Raw genomic sequence first — 25353 nt, 5'->3', positions numbered from 1 at the left:
AAATGTCTTATACATTCTGCATTTCCTCAGTACACATTTTGGGAGGTTTTCTGGAGAGATTAAAAACAGCTATTCTGTATATATTTCCCCCCTAGTTCTTAGAATATAAGATTCTTAGTTAATCTTGCTGCTGCTGCTAAGTCACTTCAGTCGTGTCTGACTCTTTGCGACCCCATGGACTGCAGCCTACCAGGATCCTCCATCCATGGGATTTTCCAGGCAAGAGTACTGGAGTCGGGTGCCATTGTTAATACAAAAGCTAAGCTAATTCTGAGTTAATAAAAAATTCTATAGTATAAAGTTGGTATACTTTATTATATTTAGAACTGTGAATTTTATTCCAGTGAACTGACTTTATTTCCTTAAATTTAGAGTTTAATGTTAAAACCACAATCCTTCCTTTTTCTTCTAGAAGTTTCAACAGTAATACCACATGCATACAACATGTGCTTTACCTTCAAAATCAAAGAGGGATATATCTGTTAGAGAGGTAACAGGCTGCATGGATATAAAATTCTGGAACTATTTTTAATTCTTCCAAACATGAGGTATAAATATCACCACTGATAGAAGAGAACAGAAAATATATTGTGAGATATGAGGACAGAGATTTGGAAGGAAAGGAATTTTAATCAGCAGAAATTTTATTAAATTCAATATAAGAGGAAAGGATCTAGAAATTGAGCTTAGGCTTGCTAAGTTCAAGATTTAAACACATTACATTGCCTCTTTTAATTATCCTTACAACTTGGTTAAGTAGATGTTATTATTCATATTTTATGGATGAGGAAACTCAGAGTTTACACTTTACAAGGACAGAAAGCTAGTCAGTAGGAAATTCTTTGTACTTTCCACTACTGAATATAGATTAACTAGATAGTATATGAGAAGAGTGGATCAGTAAATGACAGCAATTAGCAGAAGCTAGTGGGAATGCTTGGTGGTGATAACTTTTGGCACCAGAAATAAAATTTCCTACATGTTCCAACAGATTTGCTAGACCATTTCATATCCTCTTCCCTGAAATTTGCAACATCTTCCCCAAAATGCTTTACTTTCAAGGGCTGATTTTGATTCTTTTTTCCCAAGAAAGTAAAAGCATTAGAAGAAACTTTCTGTAAGCATTTAACATCAAAGCAACCCATCAATATTTGAAATTAAAGACTCTTTTTTTCCCCCTGATACAATGTTATCTGTCCACATTCCAGTCAAAGGCTAAGCATTCTACTTGTGTAATGTATCCTGTATGCTTTCACATATTCAATGATTGCTTCTGAAGACATTAATGTTTTCTTTTCTCATTAATTTTTTTCTTTATACTCGACCAAATATTTTCAACCAGTATGTACAATCAGAAGCTTTCTTTCATAACTAAAAATAGTTTAATAAGACACACACTACAAATAAGTTTAACAAGAAATTGCTCACAATTTTGTTTTGGTTCCTTCCCTTCTGCTCAAAGCAACTGAGAGGACTATATTTTTTCCTACAATCTCTTCTAGTGCTATAATTCTAGGTGTTTCTAGTATTAATTTCTAATATTTATAGAGTGCCTATTCTATGCTAGATACTGTGCTAAACATTTCTCTCATGCATTATTATATTTAATGCTCACAACATCCTAATAGACATGTACTATTATAATCTTTATCATACAGATAAGAGAAAACTGGGATTTAGAGAATTTAAATAACTTGTCTGCAGTTACCTAGTAAATAGCACAGTAGGATCCAAATCTGACTTCAGAGTTCACATTATTAAAGTGTTACATCATGTACTCTTTAACCTCAATTGAATGCACACTAATGGAGATGAAAGTTTACTATGTCTTTATAGTATTTATATACTTAATATCAATAAATACAAAATTAAATTGTTACAAAACCCACAATAGTTTTTATCACAATACACAACATAATTCATACTAGTACACATCTTTAAACAAATTTTTGAGTCTACAAACACTTTGGGAAGAATTCTAATTTGGTTCAATATTTTTAGCTAAGGTTTCTGGGAAAAAGATATATTATTTTCTGTTCCTATTTTTAATAAAAATATTAATCTCAAATGGAACATTGTCATTTTACTGTATGACATTACACTGAGAAATCAAAACAGTCATTGAACAATAAGTGTCTATTACATCCCAGTCAGTATGTATATCTTTACACTTACCAAATAGATATTAAATAATCTTCAGAAAAATTTGGAAGAAAAATTGCTTCAAGTTTGTACTGTTAGTCAAGTAGAAATTTGGAGAACCTTCTATTAAGATGACAGGAACTTACACTTGGGATTTTCTTCCGTGAAATAATAAAGCCAATATGATACCAGTTTGACATTTTATTTATACAAAGTATTTAGGGCACTGATTCTCAAAGTTGGCTGAATATTGGATTCACCTGGAGAGTTTAAAAAATACTGAGGCCTATATGCTATTCGTTAAAATTTTGATTTAATCAATATAAGGTAGGGCCTGAGCATTTTTTATTTTAAAACTCTCCTGATGCTTCTAATATGCACCAATTTAAAAAACACTAGCTTAGAGAACTGTTTCATCATTAAAAAGGCTAGTCTTCAGTAGGAATGAATCCTCATGACTTGATTTCAGGGAGTGTACTGTTATTTTAAGTATATAATAGGTATATTTTCCTTGATTAGAAAATATTTTAGGGGAAGAGGTTTTCTGTTTTATTCATCATTTTCTCCTCACATCTTGAAGAATGAAAGGCATATAGCAGTTGCTAAATAAATATCTTTTAAATGAACATATGACTGCCTTCTACTTCTTTCATATTTCTACCTTCTTGTAGATTCATGACAATTAGAATGCAAAAGATGTTTACTGGAAAAAAATGAATGACTGAAGCAGTTGGGGTAAACATTAAAGGCAAACCAAAGTCTTATATATACATATTTTTAAAACACATAGATACATAAATAGATCAAAAGTAGAAAAAGAATATATAAGAGTGCAATATTTAGTAGATGAAAATTAATTCACCAAGTTTCCAAATAGTCTTCACATTCTTACACTTAGAAACAAAAGTAATTATAAACAACTAAAACATCTAGTTCTTTAAGTAACATCAATAAGCATGTGCAGATAAGTTTTTTTTTTAAACAGAATTACAGCTTAATCTTGATGAGCAAATGTCAGTTTTCAAAATTCAAGTAAATACAGTTTTAGCACACATCATGATAACTTTTCCAGATAGCTGTATAAAAAACAAAAGATCATTTCTGGTTAAAATATCTGGTATAATCTACTGTTATTTGCTCTCAGTTAAGGTCTACTAGTTTCTTAGCAGCTTCACAATGATAAAAACTATTTGGCACCTCCTTATATAATGTTTTATTGAAAAAAAATACCTTATTAATAAATACTTCTTTTATAGTACCTGAATTCTTACATATGGCTTCACTTACCAAAGTTCTAGAAGTAGTACATAATTTTCAATTCAATTAGTATCTTAAACTACGAAACTTTGGTTTTCTTAAAAATAGCATTGGTTGCTTGATTGTAGGTTTGTCACCGAAAAGTGCTGCTTCACTTTCAGAGGTTGGAAATCTTTTCTGATATATTAAGGGATATTCCTTCTGAAACTTAAAAATGGGGTGAAGAATTAGAGGATATTTAACATTATTAACCAAGCTGAAGCCACTGGTCAAGATTTTATAAGAATTCAGTGCTTTTCTCAAACATGTATTTGATAAGTATCCTTTTACTTTATCCTTGCTTCTCCCTCCACTTTCTCACATGTGAAAGGTATCTTGTAATATTTCTTGGAGCCCAGTTAGCATTAATGCTCTAGGATTCTCTTCTGGTATTAATTCTCCTAAATTCCAGATGTTCTTTCTTCTCATTGGTAACACCATGAAGGTCACTGGGATCTACTTGGTATATTTCATATTTCTTCAAGTGTCTCAGATCTGGAATTGGACATGCTAGAATCATGTGGCTACAGTGCTTTGATATAGAGCCAAAATTCTACATGGCAATGATGAGTCACTAAAATTTACATATTATAATCTAAAGTTTATAATTATTTTCCTAAAGCAATCCATGCTATAAATACAAAATACTTGACATAAAGGAGAGTATATGTTATTATTGTTATTATTAATTTCAGGACAGAGTAAAACCAAGCAGGTAGAAATACATAAGTTATATATATATAATCTTTAAAATTCAAAATATTAAAATAAGAAATTAGATTCTAAATGCTTTTAAGTAACAAACAGCAATAACATATTAGAAATATCTATGATTAGGAAATTATTCAATCTCTTACCTGTTTTATTTTTCTCCTTTTCTCCTTTAGAGGCAAACTCTTATTTTTAATAATATTCTCTAAAAGTTCTGCAATTGCAGCTTGAGAGGTAGAAACTTTCTGTTCATCAAACTCCTGAGCACTGATCTGCTTACAGTATGAATATGTTGGCAAAGGAGCAATCACTCCATCTCCAGGATTTTTAATCTGTAAAGAACAAAATGATACAGTCAAATCTATTAATTCAGGTCATGTTCCTATTTGGTAAATAATTCTTTCAATGGAATTTTGTTCATATTATTTTGCCACCAAACATTCAACACTTTAAGAAAACTGTATTATGCAGCAGAGAAGCAATAAGTCAGTAGGGTCTCACTCCCAGTCCTACAATCTACTACAGCTTTATAACCATCAGCAAGTGATTTAAACTTGTCTTGATTTGTCTCATCCATAAAATGGGGATGTACATAAGATATTAATAATGTAAAATCATCATTAGTACCATTAGCCATGGATTTTATTCTTTTAACCGTGAAACAGTAACAACATGATGTTTTAATTCATCTTAAAACACTGCTGCTGCTGCTGCTGCTAAGTCGCTTCAGTCGTGTCCGACTCTGTGCAACCCCATAGATGGCAGCCCACCAGGCTCCTCTGTCCATGGGATTCTCCAGGCAAGAACACTGGAGTGGGTTGCCATTTCCTTCTCCAGTGCATGAAAGTGAAAAGTCAAAGTGAAGTCGCTCAGTTGCTTAAAACACTAATGTTCTGAAATAGTGAAAAGTGTTCTACAATTTTTGAGGTGTAAGAATATGGGCAGGGCCTCTAACATCTGTAGACAAGAGAAAGAAATTGTAGAGGATAGTTATAATCATGGTAAGTTATGGCAACATTAGAATGATATGCATAGGAAGAAACATGAGTATATATGCTGGGCAGTCAAAGACTGAATAGAACTGATGTGTTGCTTTTGGCTGTTTAGATTCCTTTTCTCCTTCCCATTCTACCCCCAACTATCCTTACTTTTTTTTGAATAACAGATTATTCTCTAATCTATGTAGAGTCACTCAGAGTATGGCCCTCTTTCCAACTCAATCACCTTCAACCACTTAAAAAATGTGCATTTAACCTAGACTGGGCCAATATGAGTCCATACCAATAACTCTTCAAATCAAAGGTGAAGGAATGGCTCTTTTCCCCCATGGAATGCAAAGAGCTTCAATGGACCATAGGGCTTCCCTCATAGCTCACTTGGTAAAGAATCTGCCTGCAATGCAGGAGACCCCAGTTTGATTCCTGGGTCAGGAAGATAAACTGGAGAAGGGATAGGCTACCCACTGCAGTATTCTTGGGCTTCCCTTGTGGCTCAGCTGGTAAAGAATCCACCTGCAATGTGGGAGACCTGGGTTTGATCCCTGGTTTGGGAAGATCCCCTGGAGAAGGGAAAGGCTACCCGCTCCAGTATTCTGGCCTGGAGAATTCCATGGACTATATAGTCCATGGGGTCACAAAGAGTCAGACACGACTGAATGACTTTAACTTTAATCAAACATATTCCATCATGTGAAGGAGCCAGTTTTTAACTATAAGACTGAAATGGAAATAAGGGATGAAGGGATGGAAAAGAGTCCTTTGGCTATTTGAATCTCCATATTCTGTCTATATTCCTGACTTTTGGAGGTTATTTACATGAGCTGAAATAGTTTCCCTTTTTGATAAGGCTAGTTTGAGATGATTTGACATTTGCAATAGACTAATGCAAAGAATTTTAAGACTTACAATACATACATGGCCCTTTCTTAAGTAGTCAAGATGTTTCTCTACTGCAGCCAGTAGGTAAGAAGGCACTTGAAGAATTTCCTGTTGATGGTCCATCAAGAAAGATACTAATCTTGCAGCAAGAAGCTCATCAAGATCTACTTCTTCAGCACAGCGTAACACACTCCGAGAAAAAGTGTGTATCATCTAGAAACATAATAAAAGACATGAATTTAAAAGCTTAAGGTTTTATATAAATTAGATTATCAGTAAATTCTAGGTAGCATTATGCTAACAGATTGAGATAAAGTGATAAGCCAACTTCAGCTTTAAAAATGAGGACAATAACATAACATTAGGAAGAATAAAATGCCAATTCCTTTTGTTTTAGTACTTGTTAATAATTCCTTAATATAAATTCCAAATGACTACAGAAGACTTAGCTTTTTCTTTAACTTTGTCACGCTTTTATTAGTAAATACACAGATTCCATTAATACCATATAAATATGGTGCCCCTGAGTTGGGAAGTTCCCCTGGAGAAGCCAGGAAGGGATAGGCTACCGACTCCAGTATTCTTGGGCTTGCCTGGTGGCTCAGATGGTAAAGAATCTGCCCGCAATGTGGGACACCTGGGTTAGGAAAGATCCCTTGGAGGAAGGCATGGCAACCCATTCCAGTATTCTTGCTTGGAGAATCGCCCTGGACAGAAGAGTCTGGCAAATTAAAGTCCCCAGGGTTGTAAAGAGTCAGACATGTCTAAGCACAGTACAGCACAAAGACTGTTAGAGAAGAGTGACTTAGTAAATTGATCCCACAAAAACACAAATAGAAGAATATATAACATATAAATACACGTGGTTACAAGGTTGGCACCATATATCTTTTGAAATTGGAAAATAGTTTTTAATGCTATTCCATCAGTCTTTAAAGACAACATGTATTTTTCAGTTCCATCATGATGATCTTCAAATCCTGGGATAAATTTTGGGTTTCAAAACTAATTTACTCTCATTTATATCCATATAAGCCACCAAATACAAGACACATACATGCATGCACCCTTGCACACACTATTTTCCAGTTTCAAAAGATATATGGTGCCAATCTTGTAACCACGTGTGTTTATATGTTATATATTCTATTTGTATTTTTGTGGGATTAATTTAATAAGGCACACATAAACACACACTTCATTCTAAAATAATTTGAATACAGAATTGTATTTTAGGTATTGTGCACATAATAGATGCTGAGCATATTTATTGAACTATTTTTGGTTTTATTTCTACATGTCTGGCAGGATTTTCCTATCTTCTACTAAGGTTCAGTCCTCAGATTTTTATTCTTTTTTTCCTCAGCTTTGTAGAGCTCATTTACTTCCATACCTTCAACTATCACTTTGCAAAACATGTACTTTCAGACCTGATCTTTTTTCACCAGGCTCATGTTTCCAACATGCTAGGATAAATTTCACTTGGATGTCCTATAACCTAACTGAAAAGTGTAAAATCAAAATTATCTTCTTTCTACTCATATCTCTCTAAATATCTTCCCCTACAAACTTCCTTATGCTTTTTAGTGGTGCCACAATCACTGAGAGTAATTCTTTCTCTTTATATTAGGTCTGTTATTATTAAAAAACTGTCCTGAGTGGAAGAATGGAACTTAGCTCCTGATTCCTTGCTACAAGAACATCCTGTAAATTGAAGCTGTGCTCTGAGGAAGTGGCAGTTCTTTATAGACAGAGAGACACAGAGATAAAGAGAGAAACAGAGGAACATATTAGAGGTACACTTTCAAGAGTTCATTTCCAATGGGGATCTGCATATGAATGCCTCATCCCTCATCTTCATATGGAGCCCAAGACTATTTCACAGAAGTTCTTCCAACTTCCTGCTTACAGTGACAAGCCATCCTAATTCACACAATACATCAAATACAACTTTTCCACTCCCAGAGTATCTGAAACACTGTGACTTACTACACATGAATTTCCCATTAATTCTCTATTTCAAGGGTTACAGTGCCCTTCAGCTTTCAGTAGTGCCTATATCTATCTCCTCTTCTTTCCCCACCAAACAGAATTGGCATGAGGCAATATAATATGGTCTGACAGTCTGACTCATTCTAACATAGAATGAATGAAGAGGCAAAGTCCTCAGACAATACAAAGATCAAGATGTGAAAGTATAAAAGACTGGGCACAAAGGATTAATGTGCATTCTGCTGCACATTAGGGAAGGTTAGACTTTCAAGTCTTTTAAACTCAAGAATCTAGGATTTCAAGACCATGACATCACTTGAATAGTATTCTTAGTTTGGTTTTCTAACTTTTTTTTTCTGCTGGGGATGGGGGAATGGTGGTGGTGGTGGTGGTGGTGGTTTATGATTCAGACTTATTCTTTCCTTAAGAATCAACTTACCAGTGATCTTGTACCCATTGCATCATGAAGTTGGGGCATATCAACATTTTGACTCATTCGAGAAATCATGCGCATTAAAAGTTGAAGCTTTCTACGATTTGGTGGGGGAAGTAACAAACAACATAACTGCAGTGCATCGATGGCAACCCTCTCTAAATGAGGTTGCAGCAAACCTAGGAAAGCAAAGTCACCCCCCAGAAAAAAAAAATCATCAATGACACTAGTTGTTTTAATACTACCATCATATAGTTATATAAGGAAGGCAAAATAATATTTTAATATTATATTTAACTATTCCATGAAATTTACACATTCTTCAAAAACATGGTAAGATATTCATTATTTTCTTCATAACCCATTGGATTATGAAGGACTGAAAATCTTTCACCAATTATAAACAGTGACTCAGAATAAATGAAATTTAAGGCAAAGAAAAGGAGTGCTTTAGGTAAGTAGAATAAATCTTAGTTATGCCATGACAAGTCTTATATAACAAGAATTTTTTCTTTTGGAGAAAAAAATTAAGCAATTTCAGAGAAGAAAAGCCAGGTAAGCAAAACTGGGTTAGTAAACACTAAAAATTAATATTACATGCATTGAAAGCATCAACCTTACTTTGTGTGCCAGTCAACATAGAAGAAGCTGGAGGTAAAGAGTTTTCTGAAAGTTCTATTGTGCTTTTGCAGAGTCTTTTATTGATTGTGGTACTAGACTCTCCGAGTTCACCTTCCATAGCTGTTTGCACACTGGTGCTGCCTTGTTCAAGATTTGGTTTCATGATAATTTCAGCCACTGGCATATTAATATAACTATTCCTTCTTGTACTACTTCTTAAAAGTAAACTCTGAGATCTACAAAGCTGTTTCGGTTTGCACTTTCCATTATATAACTCCTCTTGGTCTTGAATGGTCAAAGTAGAGGTTCTCTTATAACCAACAGAGAATGGCTTTTGAATACCTTCCTCTGAATGAAGATTCATCAGGGATTCCTGTTTGGTCTCAGACCCTAAAGATTGCATATTATTTTGTCCTTCTATGTTCAGAACAGATTGATGGAAGACACTGGAGACCTCTTTACTTGAACTCCCTGGTAAATCTACAATTCCTTCTAATGAATAGCACCTTGGTTTGATGTTAGAGGATAGAACATGCATTCTACTTAAGCCTATTAAATTATAGCAACTTCCTCCTATTATGTCATTAGCACTGGCTCTTCTGTTTTTAAAATTAACTAGCTGCATTTTCTTATCATATTTTTCTTGAAATCCTTGATCACTTATCTGGAGTCTCTCAGTAGTATATGATTCTTCTTTTGTTTTGTCTTTATGAAGAAGACTGAGAAGAAGACACTCAGTTGATTTGAAGGAATTCAGATTGTTTAAATGAAGAATTTTTGAAGACTGTGGATCATCTTGGATTTTATGTATCCCTCTGGGTCTATCTGAAACTGTGACGTAGCCACAAACAACTACCAGGAAATGAAACAAAAATTAAGATGCAACTGTATGATAGTGGACAAAAATAAAACAAAAACAATAGCAATATTAAAAAAATAAAGCATCACTATAGTACATATTGTTAGTATAGTACAAATAGCAGCTGCTTAATTCAGAAGCCACTTAAATAGGACACATGCAACATTCAGTTACAAAGTGCAAGACTAGAGGTTTTCCAACTTGTGATGAAAATAATTTTAAAATTTATTTCAACAATCTAATTAAATGGATTGAGTCAAATACATTAAAAATATCTACTTTCAGTCTACAAGTATTAGAAAGCTCTTAATTATAAGACAACTGTAGTTTAAGAAAACATATATATGATTTTTCTCTCAGATACCTGGTACATAGCTCCTAAACCCAAGGAATTTCCAGAGTGATTGGAGCCTTTTATCCTTCACAATGAGCCTATTTGAGCACGCTTCAGTTTACGCTAATGAGCTGACTTAGGGCTGGCCTGAGTAAAGTTGAGTAAAGAATCTACCTGCAATACAGGAGACCAGGGTTCGATTCCTGGGTTGGGAAGATCCCCTGGAGAAGGAAATGGCAACCCACTCCAGTATTCTTATCTGGAGAACCCCATGGAGAGAGAAGTCTGGCAGGCTACAGTCTATGGGGTTGTAAGAGTCGGACATTACTTAACTACTAAACCACCACCAGTGCTGGCCTTGCTTAGAAGGTTGGAATTTTAGTCCTGGAGACCTGAGTTTGATCCCTGGGTTGGGAAGATTTCCTGGAGAAGGGAATGGCTACCCATTCCAGTATCCTGGCCTGGAGAATTCCATGGACTGTATAGTTCATAGGGTCACAAAGAGTTGGACATGACTGAGCAACTTTCACTTCACTTGACTCTGGTGTTTCCCAGGTGGCACTAAGTGGTAAAGAACCCACCTGCCAATGTAGAAGACTTAAGAGAAATGGGTTCAATCCCTGGGTCGGGAACATTCCCTGGAGAAGGGCATGGCAACTCACTCCAGTATTCTTGCCTGGAGAATCCAATGGACAGAGGAGCTGGGCAGGCTAAAGCCCACAGTGTCACAAGAGTCAGACACGACTGAAGTGACTTAGCATGCACACATGCATACCTCCCTGGAGGGGATGGTAGGGTGGTTGGTGGTGGTGATGGAGATCAAACTTAATCAACAATGACCAATGATTTAATCAACCATGTCTATGTAGTGAAACCTCAAATTAAAATGGAAACAACACAGCTATGGGAGCTTACCAGTTGGTAAATACATGGACAAACTTGGGAGAGTGACATTTCTGAAGAGAACATAGAAGCTCTGCACAGCCCTTACCCCCCTTTCTTGCCCTATAACTCTCTTCTACTTGGCTACTCCTGACTTATATACTTTATAATAAACTGGTGATCATTAGGTAAAGCACTTTCCAGAGTTCTGAAAACTATCACAGTGAATTATTAAACCTCAGGGGGGTTGTGGGAATCCCTGGGTTTGGTAATTAGCCAGGGAGAAGGGCTATTAAACCTGAGGACCCCATTTGCAGCTCCTGTATGAAGTGAGGACAGTCTTGATGAACTGAGTCCTTAATCTGTGGGGTCTAAGCTAGTTCTGGGTAGTTAGTATCCAAGTTGAAAAACTTTGCCCTCAACTTTTGGGGTCTGGGTTAACTGGGTAGTTTCAGAAATGAACTGAATTGCAAGACATTATTGGTGTAGAGAATTGGTGTTAGAATGGTATATTTGAATGACTGGAAAACATAACAGCAACCAGAATATTTCTGAGTTTTAAAATAATTTATAGCCTGTCACTTTCATATGTATCTTTTTTCATACAGATCTTTTAAATTATGGGGGACTTGGAAACCAGTAAAATAAATTAAATAATAAGGAAAAATCTATACATACCCAAAATGTTCACAAATAATTCATAATATTCAAAGGTAAGTAGAGGTTCAGGGAGATCTAGAAAATAATCTGCAATTGTTCTGAATACATCTCGCTCAAATCCAATATAAGTTGGATTATTCATATCATTACTTCTTGGCCCTAAGTGGAAGGCAAAAAAAAAGTGAAACATATTTCTTTTAAATATAATTTTTAAAGATACTTATAAAAAGCCTAAAGCCTGTATTTATTTCATGAAGGATCTATGCTTAACAACAAATTCTGTCATAATTCAAAAATTTAAAAGGTTGTGCATATCTCATGCCTTCTCACTATCTTTTCACTAGAAATCACTGCACTTATTAATATTTTGTTTAGTTTTAATATTTATATGACTGAAAAATTTGAAATATATTTTAAAAGCATCGGGGAAGTTTATTTTAATGGAATTTTATCACAATTCATTTTACATAGCACAGAATATTTAGATATTGCAAATAACTTTTTCAAATTGTCTTTTGCAAATTTATATTTTCATGATTAAATTTTGCCTGATATAAAGCATACTCTGAATGAATTTAAATACTGTCATTACATTGCTGTTCAATTAGCTTAACATTATTGAAATAATTATGCCTACTTATTGGTATTTTCCTCAGGAAATTCTGATCTCATGTTATAGATGAAGAAACTGAAGCTCAGAGCCACTTGCTCAAGAGGCAAGAGACTTTGATGGCAAAGCTAAAATTAGAACTCAGAGGTCTGTAAGAGCGAGTCATAGGACCTTGAGACTCAACAGCATTTAAAGTGCGGTCCATGGACTACATAATCAGAAACATCAGTGTGCCTATTAAAAGCATAATCTCTTCTATACAGTACAGAATCTATCAGAATTCCAATGCAGCTAGGAATTATTGATCTAGAAATTTTTGCTATTTGTTTACTAATTTAGTAGCTTCCAAATATTGATCTGGGCATCTTTACTAGAAGAATCTTCTGAGATATGATTTAAAAAAAAAAATCCTGACATATTCAATCAGTTGAACCTGAATTTTTGGGGAGTATCTCTAGTGACTGTGATATGCACTAAGATTTGAGAGTTACTCTACTATCTTTCAAGGTAACACACACATATACACACTTAATAGTTTAAAGGCTAACGATGGCTTTATGTGGAACAAAACAGTTTTTATAAGGAGGATATGAGATATATTCTTAATATGTAGAATAAAAATTTTGATAATCATTACAAGTTTTTTAAGATAGAAAATTCTTTACTGGAATTAAACATATAAAATTTACAGTTAGAGAATCTAGGTTTGAATATATAGCTCCTCATGTATTAGAAAAAAGGCAAAGTTTTCTTTTCTAGAAAAAAATTGGGAATAGTATCTTGATCACTGATTCTTGTATGTCATAGGATTACTGTGCAGGAATAAATAACAAACATGTTAAATCAAAGTCTTAATATTGCCTCTGGCTAGACATATTGTTGTTAAACTGGAATCCAGTAAGTTGCATCTTTGGTATCACTTATGCATAACATAGACTGGGAAGCAAAAGAAACAAAACCTTAAAGATGAGGTATCAGAGAAATCCCTGGAATATTTGAGTTACTATCTATGAGGCAAGGTATGAGAGAGAAAGGCAGGTAGGCAGGGGAAGGTAGAAAGAGAATTTCAAAAATCTTATGTTTCTGTTCAAGATCTTTACCTTGATTTGATAAATAAAATTTTTCTGTATCTAATATTATTTACTTTATTGCTATTCTGTTATTTTGTCATATTGACACCCAGTGGACAATAAGGGAATATATACTTATTTTGAACATTAATAAAATACAAATTTTATAAGACCTAGAAAATTACTTCTGTAATGTAATTATTAAAATATAATTTTACTTTTGATGATGTGTGCATACACCTCTGTACACATTTTTAAAACTGACTTTTGAGAGCAATTAGTGTTTTGTACTTGAACAGGGCCTTAAATTATAAAAATCAATCATCATTGACCAGTATGGGAAAAGCTTGAAGAACAAAACATTAAAAAATTATCTAATTTAGTGAAGATCATTCTTTTTGATAAACATAAAAGTCTCATTAATATATCCTATGGAGAAGAAGCGTATCATGAAACATCTGAATGCTGAAGCTCTGTACAATGGCCAGGGGAATGAAGTGGGGTTTATAGACTTCATTTCTAATTGAAGCTTTATATTTACAAGCTGCTTTACTTATAAGTTGTGACCAACCTAGATAGCATATTCAAAAGCAGAGACATTACTTTGCCAACAAAGGTTCGTCTAGTCAAGGCTATGGTTTTTCCTGTGCTCATGTATGGATGTGAGAGTTGGATTGTGAAGAAGGCTGAGCGCCGAAAAATTGATGCTTTTGAACTGTGGTGTTGGAGAAGACTCTTGAGAGTCCCCTGGACTGCAAGGAGATCCAACCAGTCCATTCTGAAGGAGATCAGCCCTGGAATTTCTTTGGAAGGAATGATGCTAAAGCTGAAACTCCAGTACTTTGGCCACCTCTTGTGAAGAGTTGACTCACTGGAAAAGACTGTGATGCTGGGAGGGATTGGGGGCAGGAGGAGAAGGGGACGACAGAGGATGAAACAGCTGGATGGCATCACTGACTTGATGGACGTGAGTCTGGGTGAACTCCGGGAGTTGGTGATGGACAGGGAGGCCTGGCGTGCTGCGATTCATGGGGTCGCAAAGAGTCGGACACGACTGAGCGACTGAACTGAACTTACTTATAAGTTGCTATTTGAACCCCCTGGACTCATGAGACAATTGATGTTGATTATATCTAAAAATCATTTTTGAGATCTTCTAGCCTGTGAATTTATGATCTATGAAAACTGAGTCATAAATGATTAGCTTGGATTATAAAATCATTATCTGCAGAGAAAAAGTGCTCTATAACCCAATCCATATGTAATGAAATGTAATCAGTTCTACTAGATCTTCATTTAAACATCAACAGAAATGATATAGTTCAATTTTATCATGACTTTCATGAATTAAAATAATCCCTTGGCTCTTATTAAATACTATCAATATAATACATACACATATCACACATATACCGTTTGTTTACTTACAATTTGCTAGGCACTTCATGGCAGATAGTACCCAGTGAGGAAGATCATCTACACAAAAATTAATATCATTTAATTATATAATTATTGTAATAGTATATTTAAAACTTCACACTTGCTACATAATTATACATATATTTATATATATGTATATGTACTACCAGAATTAAAATTGATTACATATTTAATAATATATAGGGCCATATAGTATTTTAAAATACAAGTTTAAAAGTTAGCTATGCTTCTTGAATATTACTGATTTGAGTGAAACCTATGACAGAAAAAGCTATATTTTATTAATTATATTTTATAAAATATAAAAATTATATAAAATATAATATATATTAATATATAAATCTATTAATAAAATATAATTGATTAAAATACATTTTACTATTAAGGTGATTTCAAAGCAAGGCTTGCTTAAAATCTTTCAACTGCTACTAAGTGAAATATGATGCATAAGTGTTACAGTTTTTTGACACAAACACAAAAACCACACATACATTTCACTTGAAAAGTTAATAATCATAAATAGAAAGCTTAGATGAGAGCATACACTCAAGTTATTTCAGGTAATGAAAGATGGGACTGATCCAAAGCTGGATGCATATACAACATAGCTCCTAGTTTTCAGCATTTACTTTTTGTTCTTATGATTAAAATCTCAAAAGTTCTTGCCCACAGAAAGAATCTCAAAGTAATGCATGTCAGTTAATTCTACAGCCAGCAACTGATTATTAGGAAAAAAGAAAAGAGCCAACATTTTGAGTAAATTTATTAATACACTTCCTATAATGTAAATTTTCCAATGCAACTGGCTTGATTTCCCTGATTTTCTTTATATTTGAAACCAATACATTATATAAAATACATACAATATAAAGCCAGTATTCTTTTAAATATGGTTCTTAAGTTTGGACTTATTTTATTTTGTGTTACTTTGGTTTTGCATGTGTCTTGACCCCTTTAAATCTGTATGTAACTTGTCATGTAAGCTCCAGAAAGGAATGGACCATTTTTCTCTTAATCATCACTAATCTTTAGCACAATGCCCAGCACATTGTAGGTCCTCAATAAAATGTGGTTAAACAATAGTTTCAACTATATTTGCATACTCTTTGGATGCTTACTCTGCCATTAAAAAAATTCATGCAAGAATCCACCTTAAGAGCTAAAGCAATAGTGTGAATAATATTCATTTAAAAATTATTTCGAAATGATTACCAAAGCACCTCTGATTAAACAGTAGTCTCCCTGATGTTCTCTTAGTTGAAGCATTCTACTTTATGTATTTTGGTCTTTCTTTATCCTCACTATAGCTGCAGCCTTTTTCAGCAAGTTTAAAATGATTCCAACTTCTTTTATTGATACCAACCTGATTTGTCTTGCAGTATAACTACTCCGTGTTTACTTGTATTGGTCATGTTGTACATTATATACTGAGGAATTACTTGTTTGGGATTTATGACTTCTTCTAGGGAGGATACACCTAGAACGGTTTGCAGGCTAAATAGAAGAAAGAATACAAGCTTTTTTTTTTCTCCATAAAATAGGTGGAATAGAAATACGAGAGTATGAATAGAAAACAGACAAAGCTTTCAGAATATTTTTCTTAAATTGAACCTCTAAGGCTTATATTTAGTATCTACTTTAAAGTATATTTATCTTTATAACCTTTGAAGGATACCAACATAGACCCCAAACTATAGCTACAACTTTGAGTCAAAGAAAAAGCAAATCATAGTCAAACCATTCTACTTCTCCTATACCAGAACAATAAATACAAAAGTATTTATTAAGAAACACATGTACAGGTGAAATCCTAAGTATTGAGAATTAATCTGCTCTTCTTCAACTGAGCATCTTGATGAAAATAACAAAATAATATCCTTAACACCCCCAGGAACTTGGTCATAGCTTAGTTTTAGCTTACTAGATCAGAATAACATATCTCCAAACTTCTTCAACATCTTTCTGGCTTATTTCTCTGTTTTCAGCTGAATTTTCTTGATCTTCCTCGATTATTTCACAGTTCATTTTCTCTGAATTTTCCTGAAAAAAGAATTACTTTGGTTTAATATGATATGCTCAAATTTTAGAAATAATGAACTGATACTACTTCTAATATTTAGTAATTCTATTAGTATCAGTCTACTGTGGAGCTGTAAAGGTGTCACTTGAAGAAATAATACAATATTTGGGGCTTCCCAGGTGGCACTAGTTGTAAAGAAACTGCCTGCCAATGCAGGAGACTTAAGAGACCCCTGGATTGGGGAGATCTCCTGGAGAAGGAAATGGCAACCCACTCCAGTATTCTTCCCTGGAGAATCTCACAGACAGAGGAGCCTGGTGGACTATAGTCCATGAGGTTGCAAAGAGTTGGATATGAGTGAAGCAATTTAGCACTTGGCACGTGCCGTAATAGAGCTTTTGGTTTTGTATCTGCCCCCACTACTGTCAAATTAATTTAAAATACGTGCTTAAATTATACAAATAGTATTTCAAGTATGTCTCACTATAATTTTTATTATTGAGTTCCAAACAAATTTACATGTATACACTTAGAATATAATATAGCTAAGTGATTCCAAGCATTGGCTTCAAATCTTAAAGAATCATTTACTTTTAATTATTCTATTGATATTATTAAGCACACAGTAATTATATTTAAACAAGTGATTAGTAAAAAAGATGTTTTTACCTGAGAGAAATGTAGTCCATGTTTTTTAGGGGTTCTTCGAGATAAGTTTCGCAATTTAAAAATACTATCTTTATCTTTGGAAAAATTCTCTATGTTGTTTTTTCTCAATTCTGGATGCCTTCGTGGAAGAGTTTTAAGTGGAGAACTTGTAGGAAATCTGGTTTAAGAATATGCAATTAAATAATGTGAGATAATGAACTTTTAGTGCCTATTTATCTTAGTGCCTATTTATCTTTTGAATTGTGGTTCTGGGAGAAGACTCTTTAGAGTGCCTTGGATTGCAAGGAGATCAAAAAAGTCAATCCTAAAGAAAATCAACCCTGAATATTCACTGGAAGGACTGATGCTGAAGCTGAAGCTCCAATACTTTGGCCACCTGATGCGAAGAGCTGATTCACTGGAAAAGACCCTGATGCTGAGAAAGATTGGGAGTGGGTGCTGGTGGGGAGTGGGACAGAGGATGAGACAGTTGGATAGCATCACTAACTCAATGGACATGAGCTTGAGCAAAATCTGGGAGACGGTGAAGGACAGGGAAGCCTGGCGTGCTGCAGTTCACGGGTCTCAAAGAGTTGGACGTGACTTAGCAACTGACCAACAACAAAAATCTTAAAAATAACTCAAAAACACTGGGTTTAATTTATCAAGGAATGAATATTCTACATAAATTAATTTTCTCATTAAGCCTTTAAATTTTTTTAATAGTTTCCTGATATCATGAGTAAACTGTATATTTTAACTTTATTCCTGTATAATTCAGGGTTATTATTAGGACTAATTCTTTAGGAGAGGTATGACTTACATACAAAACAGTTCTAGAAAGTTACATTTTCTAAATTTCTCTTATTAGTTATCTAATTTGTATATATTTTCTGTCCTTTGTGACTTCAATTTTCAGAACTCTGTTGTTCCTTTTGATTATAATGCTTTTCCTCCCTTCAATTTAATATAAAATATTTCAAAGATACAAACAAATACAGGGTGTTTTTATAAAATAACATCCACATAGGTGACCATCAACAAATGCAACTGTTAACATTTTAACAAGACTTCTTAAACCAATTCATAGCTTTATTATCACTGTAAAAGGCCTAGAGGTAGAGAGATTAAGAGTTTTACAGAATTTCAGGTAAGAGAGAACAACAGTCTAATGAAAAAAATATCATGAAGACAAGCAGACAGATCAGAGCGTACTGAGGCAGCATGATATACATGGTTTGATAATTACCTCATATTTAAAGAGAAGGGAAAGAATGAAAGCAACTACAGGAAAGATTGCCATTCATTCAGATATGGACGACTGAAGTGACTCAGCAATAGCAAAAACCAAAAATGGATATAAGAGGTCAAAAGTTAGCTTAGGAGATGGTAGTGATTTTTCATATGCTATATGATATGTGAAGTGCCTGTCTAACAGGCAAAAAGTGAGTCCTAAAGCTCAGGAGCGATATTTGGGTTGGAGACTTGAAAGTCATTAAGACATGGCGTGAAAGCAGAGACATAGTAGGAGACTGTCCAGGGAGAGAGGTGAAGTATAGACAAGCCTAGGACCTTGAGGACAGTAAAAGCTAAAGGATGAGCGCAGCAGAGAAACTCAAATGGTGACTGATGAGTAGCACAGAGAGGAAGGATTTACAGAGTTTTATACAAAGTATTTATATATTTGTTACTGTAGTTTACTTGTGTGACATAAACCATCTTTGACACAAAGGCAAAAATCTATTTCTACATTTCATTTGAAAAGCACTAATTTTGTAGAGTAAAAAACCACGTGTATTAGAATCCAAAGATCTAATTTAAGGGATATATAATCAAGAACTCTGGGTGCATGAGAGAAAACTCAATTATGCAGACCCAATTATGCAGGAGTCAGAAAGGTCTCCTGACCTCAAGGTGGGCTACAATATAGATGACATGAGAAGAAATGTATTCACTAGTCTGATGAATGTGTACATGAGCATATTTCAGACTGAAGGAATAAGATTTGCTGATGCATGGTCTCCACCTTTTCACCTGTAAAAATGAGTTAATATCTACCCTGTTTAGCTATTCTAGGGATTAAATAAGGAAAACATATAACTCATAAAGTAAGGCTGCTAGTACATGATAAATGCTTATTTTTTTTTCAAATTGTGTTATATTTCTTTTTTTAGTTATTATATAAGCTTGCTATTATTTATCTCATCATATGTATTCTTAGATTGTATAGATTATATGTCTATTGAAGGGAAGAACCTGTGAGAATTTATAATTCTTAAATCTATGAAACTAAATATTGATAATGTTCTGTCCTTCACATGTTACAGAGCTTTCAGAAGATGTTAAAGTTACAGTATCTCCTCCTTTCCTCACAACTTTGTTTTATTATATATACTATTTATCATTATAAGGTTTGAATTGTGCAGGAATTAGTTTTAAAGGACTTAAACTTCTAAGTGGTTTCAATTGAACTAAGAGCAATAGTTTTCTAAAGAAAATATTACTTCTTCTAAAGAGGCTGCTGTTTTAGTAACCATATAATAGAAGCAGAGTGAAACTTTATGGTTAAGTAATTCAGTTTTGCAGTTATTTCTTTGTTTAATACCTGAATAGCTGACTGTTGTCATCAAGATTTTCTGTCCCCCATTTGCCTTTGATATCTTCAATTACATGATTCTTAAGAAATTTTCTCAATAGCTGGATAGTCTGTTGCCTTGTAACTTCAGGACCAAAATTGCTATTAGTTCTTAATAGGTCATAAAGCCAGTCCACTGCTTCTCCTGCTGTAAAACAGTTGCCATATTTTTTGAAGTGTTGCCTATGTTTTCTTAGGGGCATTCCCACTCGAAAAGATGTGGTAATTTCATTCCACTGCAAAATGAAAAAAAAAAAAATTAAAAATCCACTCATTCCTTTCACATATTATCAAATCATTGAAATTCATGAAGAAATCACTTGTCTTATTTGTGCTAAAATCTTTTTACATCTCATACTAATTTCTTATTATTAGTTACAGTGTTACAAGAATATTTTTATGTGATGGTTTTTGACTAAAAGTACTTCATTGGCTGATTGGCTTACTTAGGAAACCTAAGAATAATGGAGAACTGTAATGGACCTGCTTTTAGTCCTCAACAGAGAAAGCATTTATTCCTGTTTCTACAACTTCAACTAATATTAATGATATGATAGTAGCATTTGTGTCAGACATTATGCATTGCATTCATTACTTCACTTTAATTCTCACAATTCAATGAATGGGTACTATTATTATCCCATTTTCAGATATGGATTATGAAGTACTGAGATATTTAATAACTTGACCAAGGTCACACAGCTGAAAACTCTAGAACCTGCACTCATAACTAAGCAGGCCAAACAAAACTTATGGCAGGCAGTAGTTTTACTGGTAAAATACCTCTAGTATTAAAAAAAGTTTATATATTTACTAGTGAAGATTCCAATAATGAACATAACAGACGGAGTAAATTAAAATTTAAGTCTATTATTTGTTTGACACTGTGATATATTTATATTTTAAAAAGATAATCACACTCTCAGAAATCTTTTTCAAATTACCCAACCTTTTGGGTTTGTGGCAGGTCTAAGAGTGGTGGTATAGAAGGTGGTAGTGATAAACATTTTTTTTTGGAATACAACTGCTTTACAATCTTGTGTCAGTTTCTCTGTACAGTGAAGTGAATCAGCTATGTGTATGCATATATGTCTTCCCTCCTGGACTTTCCTCCCACCTGTCCTCTATACCACCCATCTAGATCAACACAGCACCAAGCTGAGCTCCCTGTGTTATACAGCAGGTTCCCATTAGCTATCTATTTTACACATGGTAGTTGGGTTTCCCAGGTGGCTCAGTGGTAAAAGAATCCACCTGCCAATGCAGGAGATGCAAGTTCAATCCCTGGGTATGGAAGATCCCCTGGAGGAGGAAATGGCAACGTACTCCAGTATTCTTGCCTTGACAAAGCCTAAAGGGTTAGACATGACTGAGCACGCCCACGTGTATAATATACATATATATATATGTTAATCCTAATTTCCCAATTCTTCCTACCCTCCCTTTGTCCACACCTCCATTCTCTATGTCTGTGTCTCTATTCCTGCGCCAGAAATAGGCTTCCTCTGTATCATTTTTTCTAGATTCTACACATATGGGTTAATATAATAATATTTGCTTTTCTCACAGACAGCTCATAGAGCTCAATATCAAAAAACAAACAACCCAAGTCAAAACATGGGTGGAAAGCCTAAAAAGACATTACTTCAAAGAAGACATACAGATGGCCAATAAACACATGAAAATATGCTCAGTGAAAATGGGCTTCCCTTGTGGCTCAGGTGGTAAACAATCTGCCTGCAATGTAGGAGACCCAGGTTCAAACCCTGGGGCGGGAAGATCCCCTGGAGAAGAATACATAGAGATGGCCCATGAACACATGAAAATATGCTCAACTTTACTAATTATTAGAGAAATGCAAATCAAAACTACAATAAGGTATCACCTCAAACCATCAGAATGGCCATCATCAAAAAAATCTACAAACAATAAATGCAGGTGAAGGTGTGGAGAAAAGGAAACCTCTTGTACTGTTGGTGGAAATATAAACTGATACAGCCAAGTGAAGAACAGTATGGAGATTCCTTCAAAAACTAAAAATAAAACTACCGTATGACCCAGCAATCTCACCATTGGGCAGATGCCCTGAGAAAACCATAATTCAAAATGACACATGTACTCCAATATTCATTGCCACACTATATTCAATAGCCAGGACATGGAAACAACCCAAATGTTCCATGACAGATGAAAGAATAAATAAGATGTGGTACATAGATAAAACAGAACATATAGCTTTTTAATTGAAAAAAATCCTACATTAGAGGTGAAGAAATCTGATCTGTAAGTCCAACTATGTTAGTACTTGGTATCCTACCACTTCTCTAACCTATGTGGTCCCAACATCATAGCACAAAATTTAAGAGCTGAAAGAAAACACAATAACTGTATTCTTTTCTTTATACACCTCCAGATTTCATATATTATTCAAGAAACTTACACTGAGCTGCAGTTTCTACGGGGGAGCCTGGTGGGCTGCTGTCTATGGGGTCGCACTGAGTCGGATACGACTAAAGTGACTTAGCAGCAGCAGCAGCAGCAGCAGCATTCTACAGATAACAACACACTTTCACCTACAGTAACATCTACTCTGGACAACTCTCAGCTCTACTTTACCAGTGGGGAAACTGATGCTTACACAAGTGATCCTCCTAATGTCACATAACCAGTGGCACAGTATCCTCGTGGATTGATGATCCAAATACACAAGACGCTGTGTGCAAGTACAAATACTGTGACTACAAACAGTGGCTCCTGATGGGTACTTAAAATATTCTGAGTTTTAGCTGTTAGAAATAGCTGTTATTGAGTTGTATTCAGTCGATACATCCTGTATTTAATTCCACAAGACTGGCAAAATTAAGCTGTTACAATCTGATCCTACAAAACACTGGAACACGTTCTGCTGCTGCTAAGTCGCTTCAGTCGTGTCCGACTCTGTGCGACCCCATAGACGGCAGCCCGCTAGGCTCCTCTGTCCCTGGGATTCTCCAGGCAAGAATACTGGAGCGGGTTGCCATTTCCTTCTCCAATGCATGAAAGTGAAAAGTGAAAGTGAAGTCGCTCAGTCATGCCCGACTCTTAGCGACCCCATGGACTGCAGCCTACCAGGCTCCTCCGTCCATGGGATTTTCCAGGCAAAAGTACTGTCGTGGGTTGCCATTGCCTTCCCCTAAAATCCTGTTGGGGGTAGGAAATATGGCGTGAGGAGCGTCTAAACTCAGACTAATCTAAGTCATTCCAGGGGACGCCGAAAACACCAAGAACAGAGTCACTTAAGAAGTTGGGTCGATGCGCCTACCCCAGGAACCTGGAGCAAAGAAAGGAGGAGGGCAGACTCTCAAAGGAGGGGGACAATCGTGTCCTGCAAAGATCCGCGATACTCGAGAACTCCCCTCATCCTCCTCTTCAGCGATCTCCTGGGCTCTGGCGCCCATCCCTCCGCCCTAGGAAAAACTATGAACCTTCTCACGTAAAACCGGCCATCACCCCGCTGGCCAGTCTCGTCGTTCGCGCTGTCTTACCAGCTTAGTGGCCCGATAAGGGCCTGGAGGCACATCCCGATTCTCCATTCCGCCCACCAGGCCCACGGGTCCCTCAGCGCCCAGTGCCCGGCATGGAAGCGGAAGGCGACCCTCAGACCCCGATTCCCGGGCGGTGACACAGATCCCCACAACCGTCGACCCCGCCGTTGATTTGAATACCGCCGAGGGCTGCGCTGATTGGCTGAGCTGCCTGGCCACGTGACGCACCGCCCTGGCCCAGCCGAAGGGGGCGTGGGCTGTGGACTCGCTCCAGGCTGCGGCGCAGGCGGGCCTGTCTGAGGAAAGCTGATCTTCTCCCTCCCAGGGGGGTGAGACGGTCTCCTTACCTCACCTGGCTTCTCTGAAGTTGCTTGTCTGTCTTGCGGTCGTTGGCGAGGCGGAGTCATGCTTCCACACTCAGAACTGGTGAGGCGGTTTATTCCCCTACAGGATGTTTGGAGCCCAGCATTTGGCTTAAAGGAATTTGAAATTTGCAAAGAAAAAAACGAACAAACACAAGCCTTTTCTGCCTGGTCCCGCAGGGTCTCAAGCATTTGGTTAGCAAGAGAAACAAACCTGGGGCGTAGCTTTCGCGCGACTGACTGCTTGGTTTTGGTTTTAGGAAGCTTCCTGGGTAAAAGGGACCACAATTCCATCCTCCCCAGTGCTGAAATGTAAGTTAACCCCCCTTCCCCCGGTTAATTGGGTAGTAAAATGGAGCTTAGTAGTTTTCCATCAGTATACTACTTGTGACAGGTGATGCAAAACTTGCCAAATTGCTTCCCTTAAAATCTGTCTCATCAGACGAGAATCCTGGCTTTATTTAAATCATGGATATACAGAAACTAAAGTTCCCAGCACTTGCTCAGAATCTCAGGTCCTGCTGGCAGATCTCAGACTTCTTACTGTAATAAACGTTCTATCACCAGTTTGAAACTGTTTTGGTGGTGGGAGTCCCTTAGTTCAGACACTGAGAAATTACCTGAGTGAATTGAAGCCATGGAAGAATTAATTTGGAAATTAAACAACAATTTGAAAGGATGGACTATAGTAAAAACGAGTGGTAAGAGAAAATTTTGTAGGGAGAACACGATGGTGTGATCACTCAACCTAGAGCCAGATATCCTGGAATGTGAAGTTAAGTGGGCTTTAGAAAGCATCACTACAAACAAAGCTAGTGGAGGTGACGGAATTCCAGTTGAGCTATCTCAAATCCTGAAAGATGATGCTGTGAAAGTGCTGCACTCAATATGCCAGCAAATTTGGAAAACTTAGCAGTGGCCACAGGACTGGAAAAGGTCAGTTTTCATTCCAATCCCAAAGAAAGGCAATGACAAAGAATGCTCAAACTACTGCACAGTTGCACTCATCTCACATGCTAGTAAAGTAATGCTCAAAATTCTCCAAGCCAGGCTTCATCAATACATGAACTGTGAACTTCCAGATATTCAAGGTGGTTTTAGAAAAGGCAGAGGAACCAGAGATCAAATTGCCAACATCTGCTGAATCATGGAAAAAGCAAGAGAGTTCCAGAAAAACATCTATTTCTGCTTTATTGACTATGCCAAAGCCTTTGACTGTGTGGATCACAATAAACTG

The 25353-nt window shown here is 35.7% G+C and overlaps 1 protein-coding gene across 4 annotated transcripts; it reads right to left on the bottom strand.

Moving 5' to 3' along the window:
- Positions 1 to 600: 600 nt before the first annotated feature.
- Positions 601 to 23925, bottom strand: DEPDC1 (DEP domain containing 1). Of its 4 annotated transcripts, none has more exons than XM_070367859.1 (12): positions 23755 to 23925; positions 20201 to 20466; positions 17617 to 17773; positions 16849 to 16967; positions 16291 to 16421; positions 14916 to 14963; positions 11826 to 11966; positions 9073 to 9924; positions 8458 to 8630; positions 6054 to 6239; positions 4296 to 4481; positions 601 to 3606 (listed from the first exon to the last, which is right to left on the bottom strand). In XM_070367859.1, exons 1-12 carry the CDS (start codon positions 23800 to 23802, stop codon positions 3466 to 3468), a joined length of 2448 nt encoding a protein of 815 aa, XP_070223960.1. In that variant the 5' UTR covers positions 23803 to 23925; the 3' UTR covers positions 601 to 3465. The 4 variants fall into 4 exon arrangements, with proteins under 4 accessions (XP_070223960.1, XP_005906858.2, XP_005906859.2 ...); XM_005906796.2 differs by having other exon boundaries at positions 6063 to 6239; XM_005906797.2 differs by lacking the exon at positions 9073 to 9924 and having other exon boundaries at positions 6063 to 6239.
- Between the last annotated feature and the right edge of the window lie 1428 nt (positions 23926 to 25353).

The sequence above is a fragment of the Bos mutus genome, chromosome 3 (genome assembly GCF_027580195.1).
Source record: "Bos mutus isolate GX-2022 chromosome 3, NWIPB_WYAK_1.1, whole genome shotgun sequence".
In the NCBI taxonomy this organism is placed as follows: domain Eukaryota; kingdom Metazoa; phylum Chordata; class Mammalia; order Artiodactyla; family Bovidae; genus Bos; species Bos mutus.
Note: the sequence above shows the minus strand (reverse complement) of the source record. Positions and strands in the feature narration are given on the sequence as shown.

Bases quoted from the DNA above. Each gene is read 5' to 3' on its own strand.
- DEPDC1 (XM_070367859.1), bottom strand. From the start codon at position 23,802: ATGGAGAATCGGGATGTGCCTCCAGGCCCTTATCGGGCCACTAAGCTG. The intron at 14,964-16,290 runs GTTGGTATCAAT...ATTTTTGTGTAG, and splicing joins TATACTGCAAGACAAATCAG to ATGATCTTCCTCACTGGGTA. The intron at 9,925-11,825 runs GTATGTATAGAT...ATTTCCTGGTAG, and splicing joins ATTATTTGTGAACATTTTGG to TTGTTTGTGGCTACGTCACA.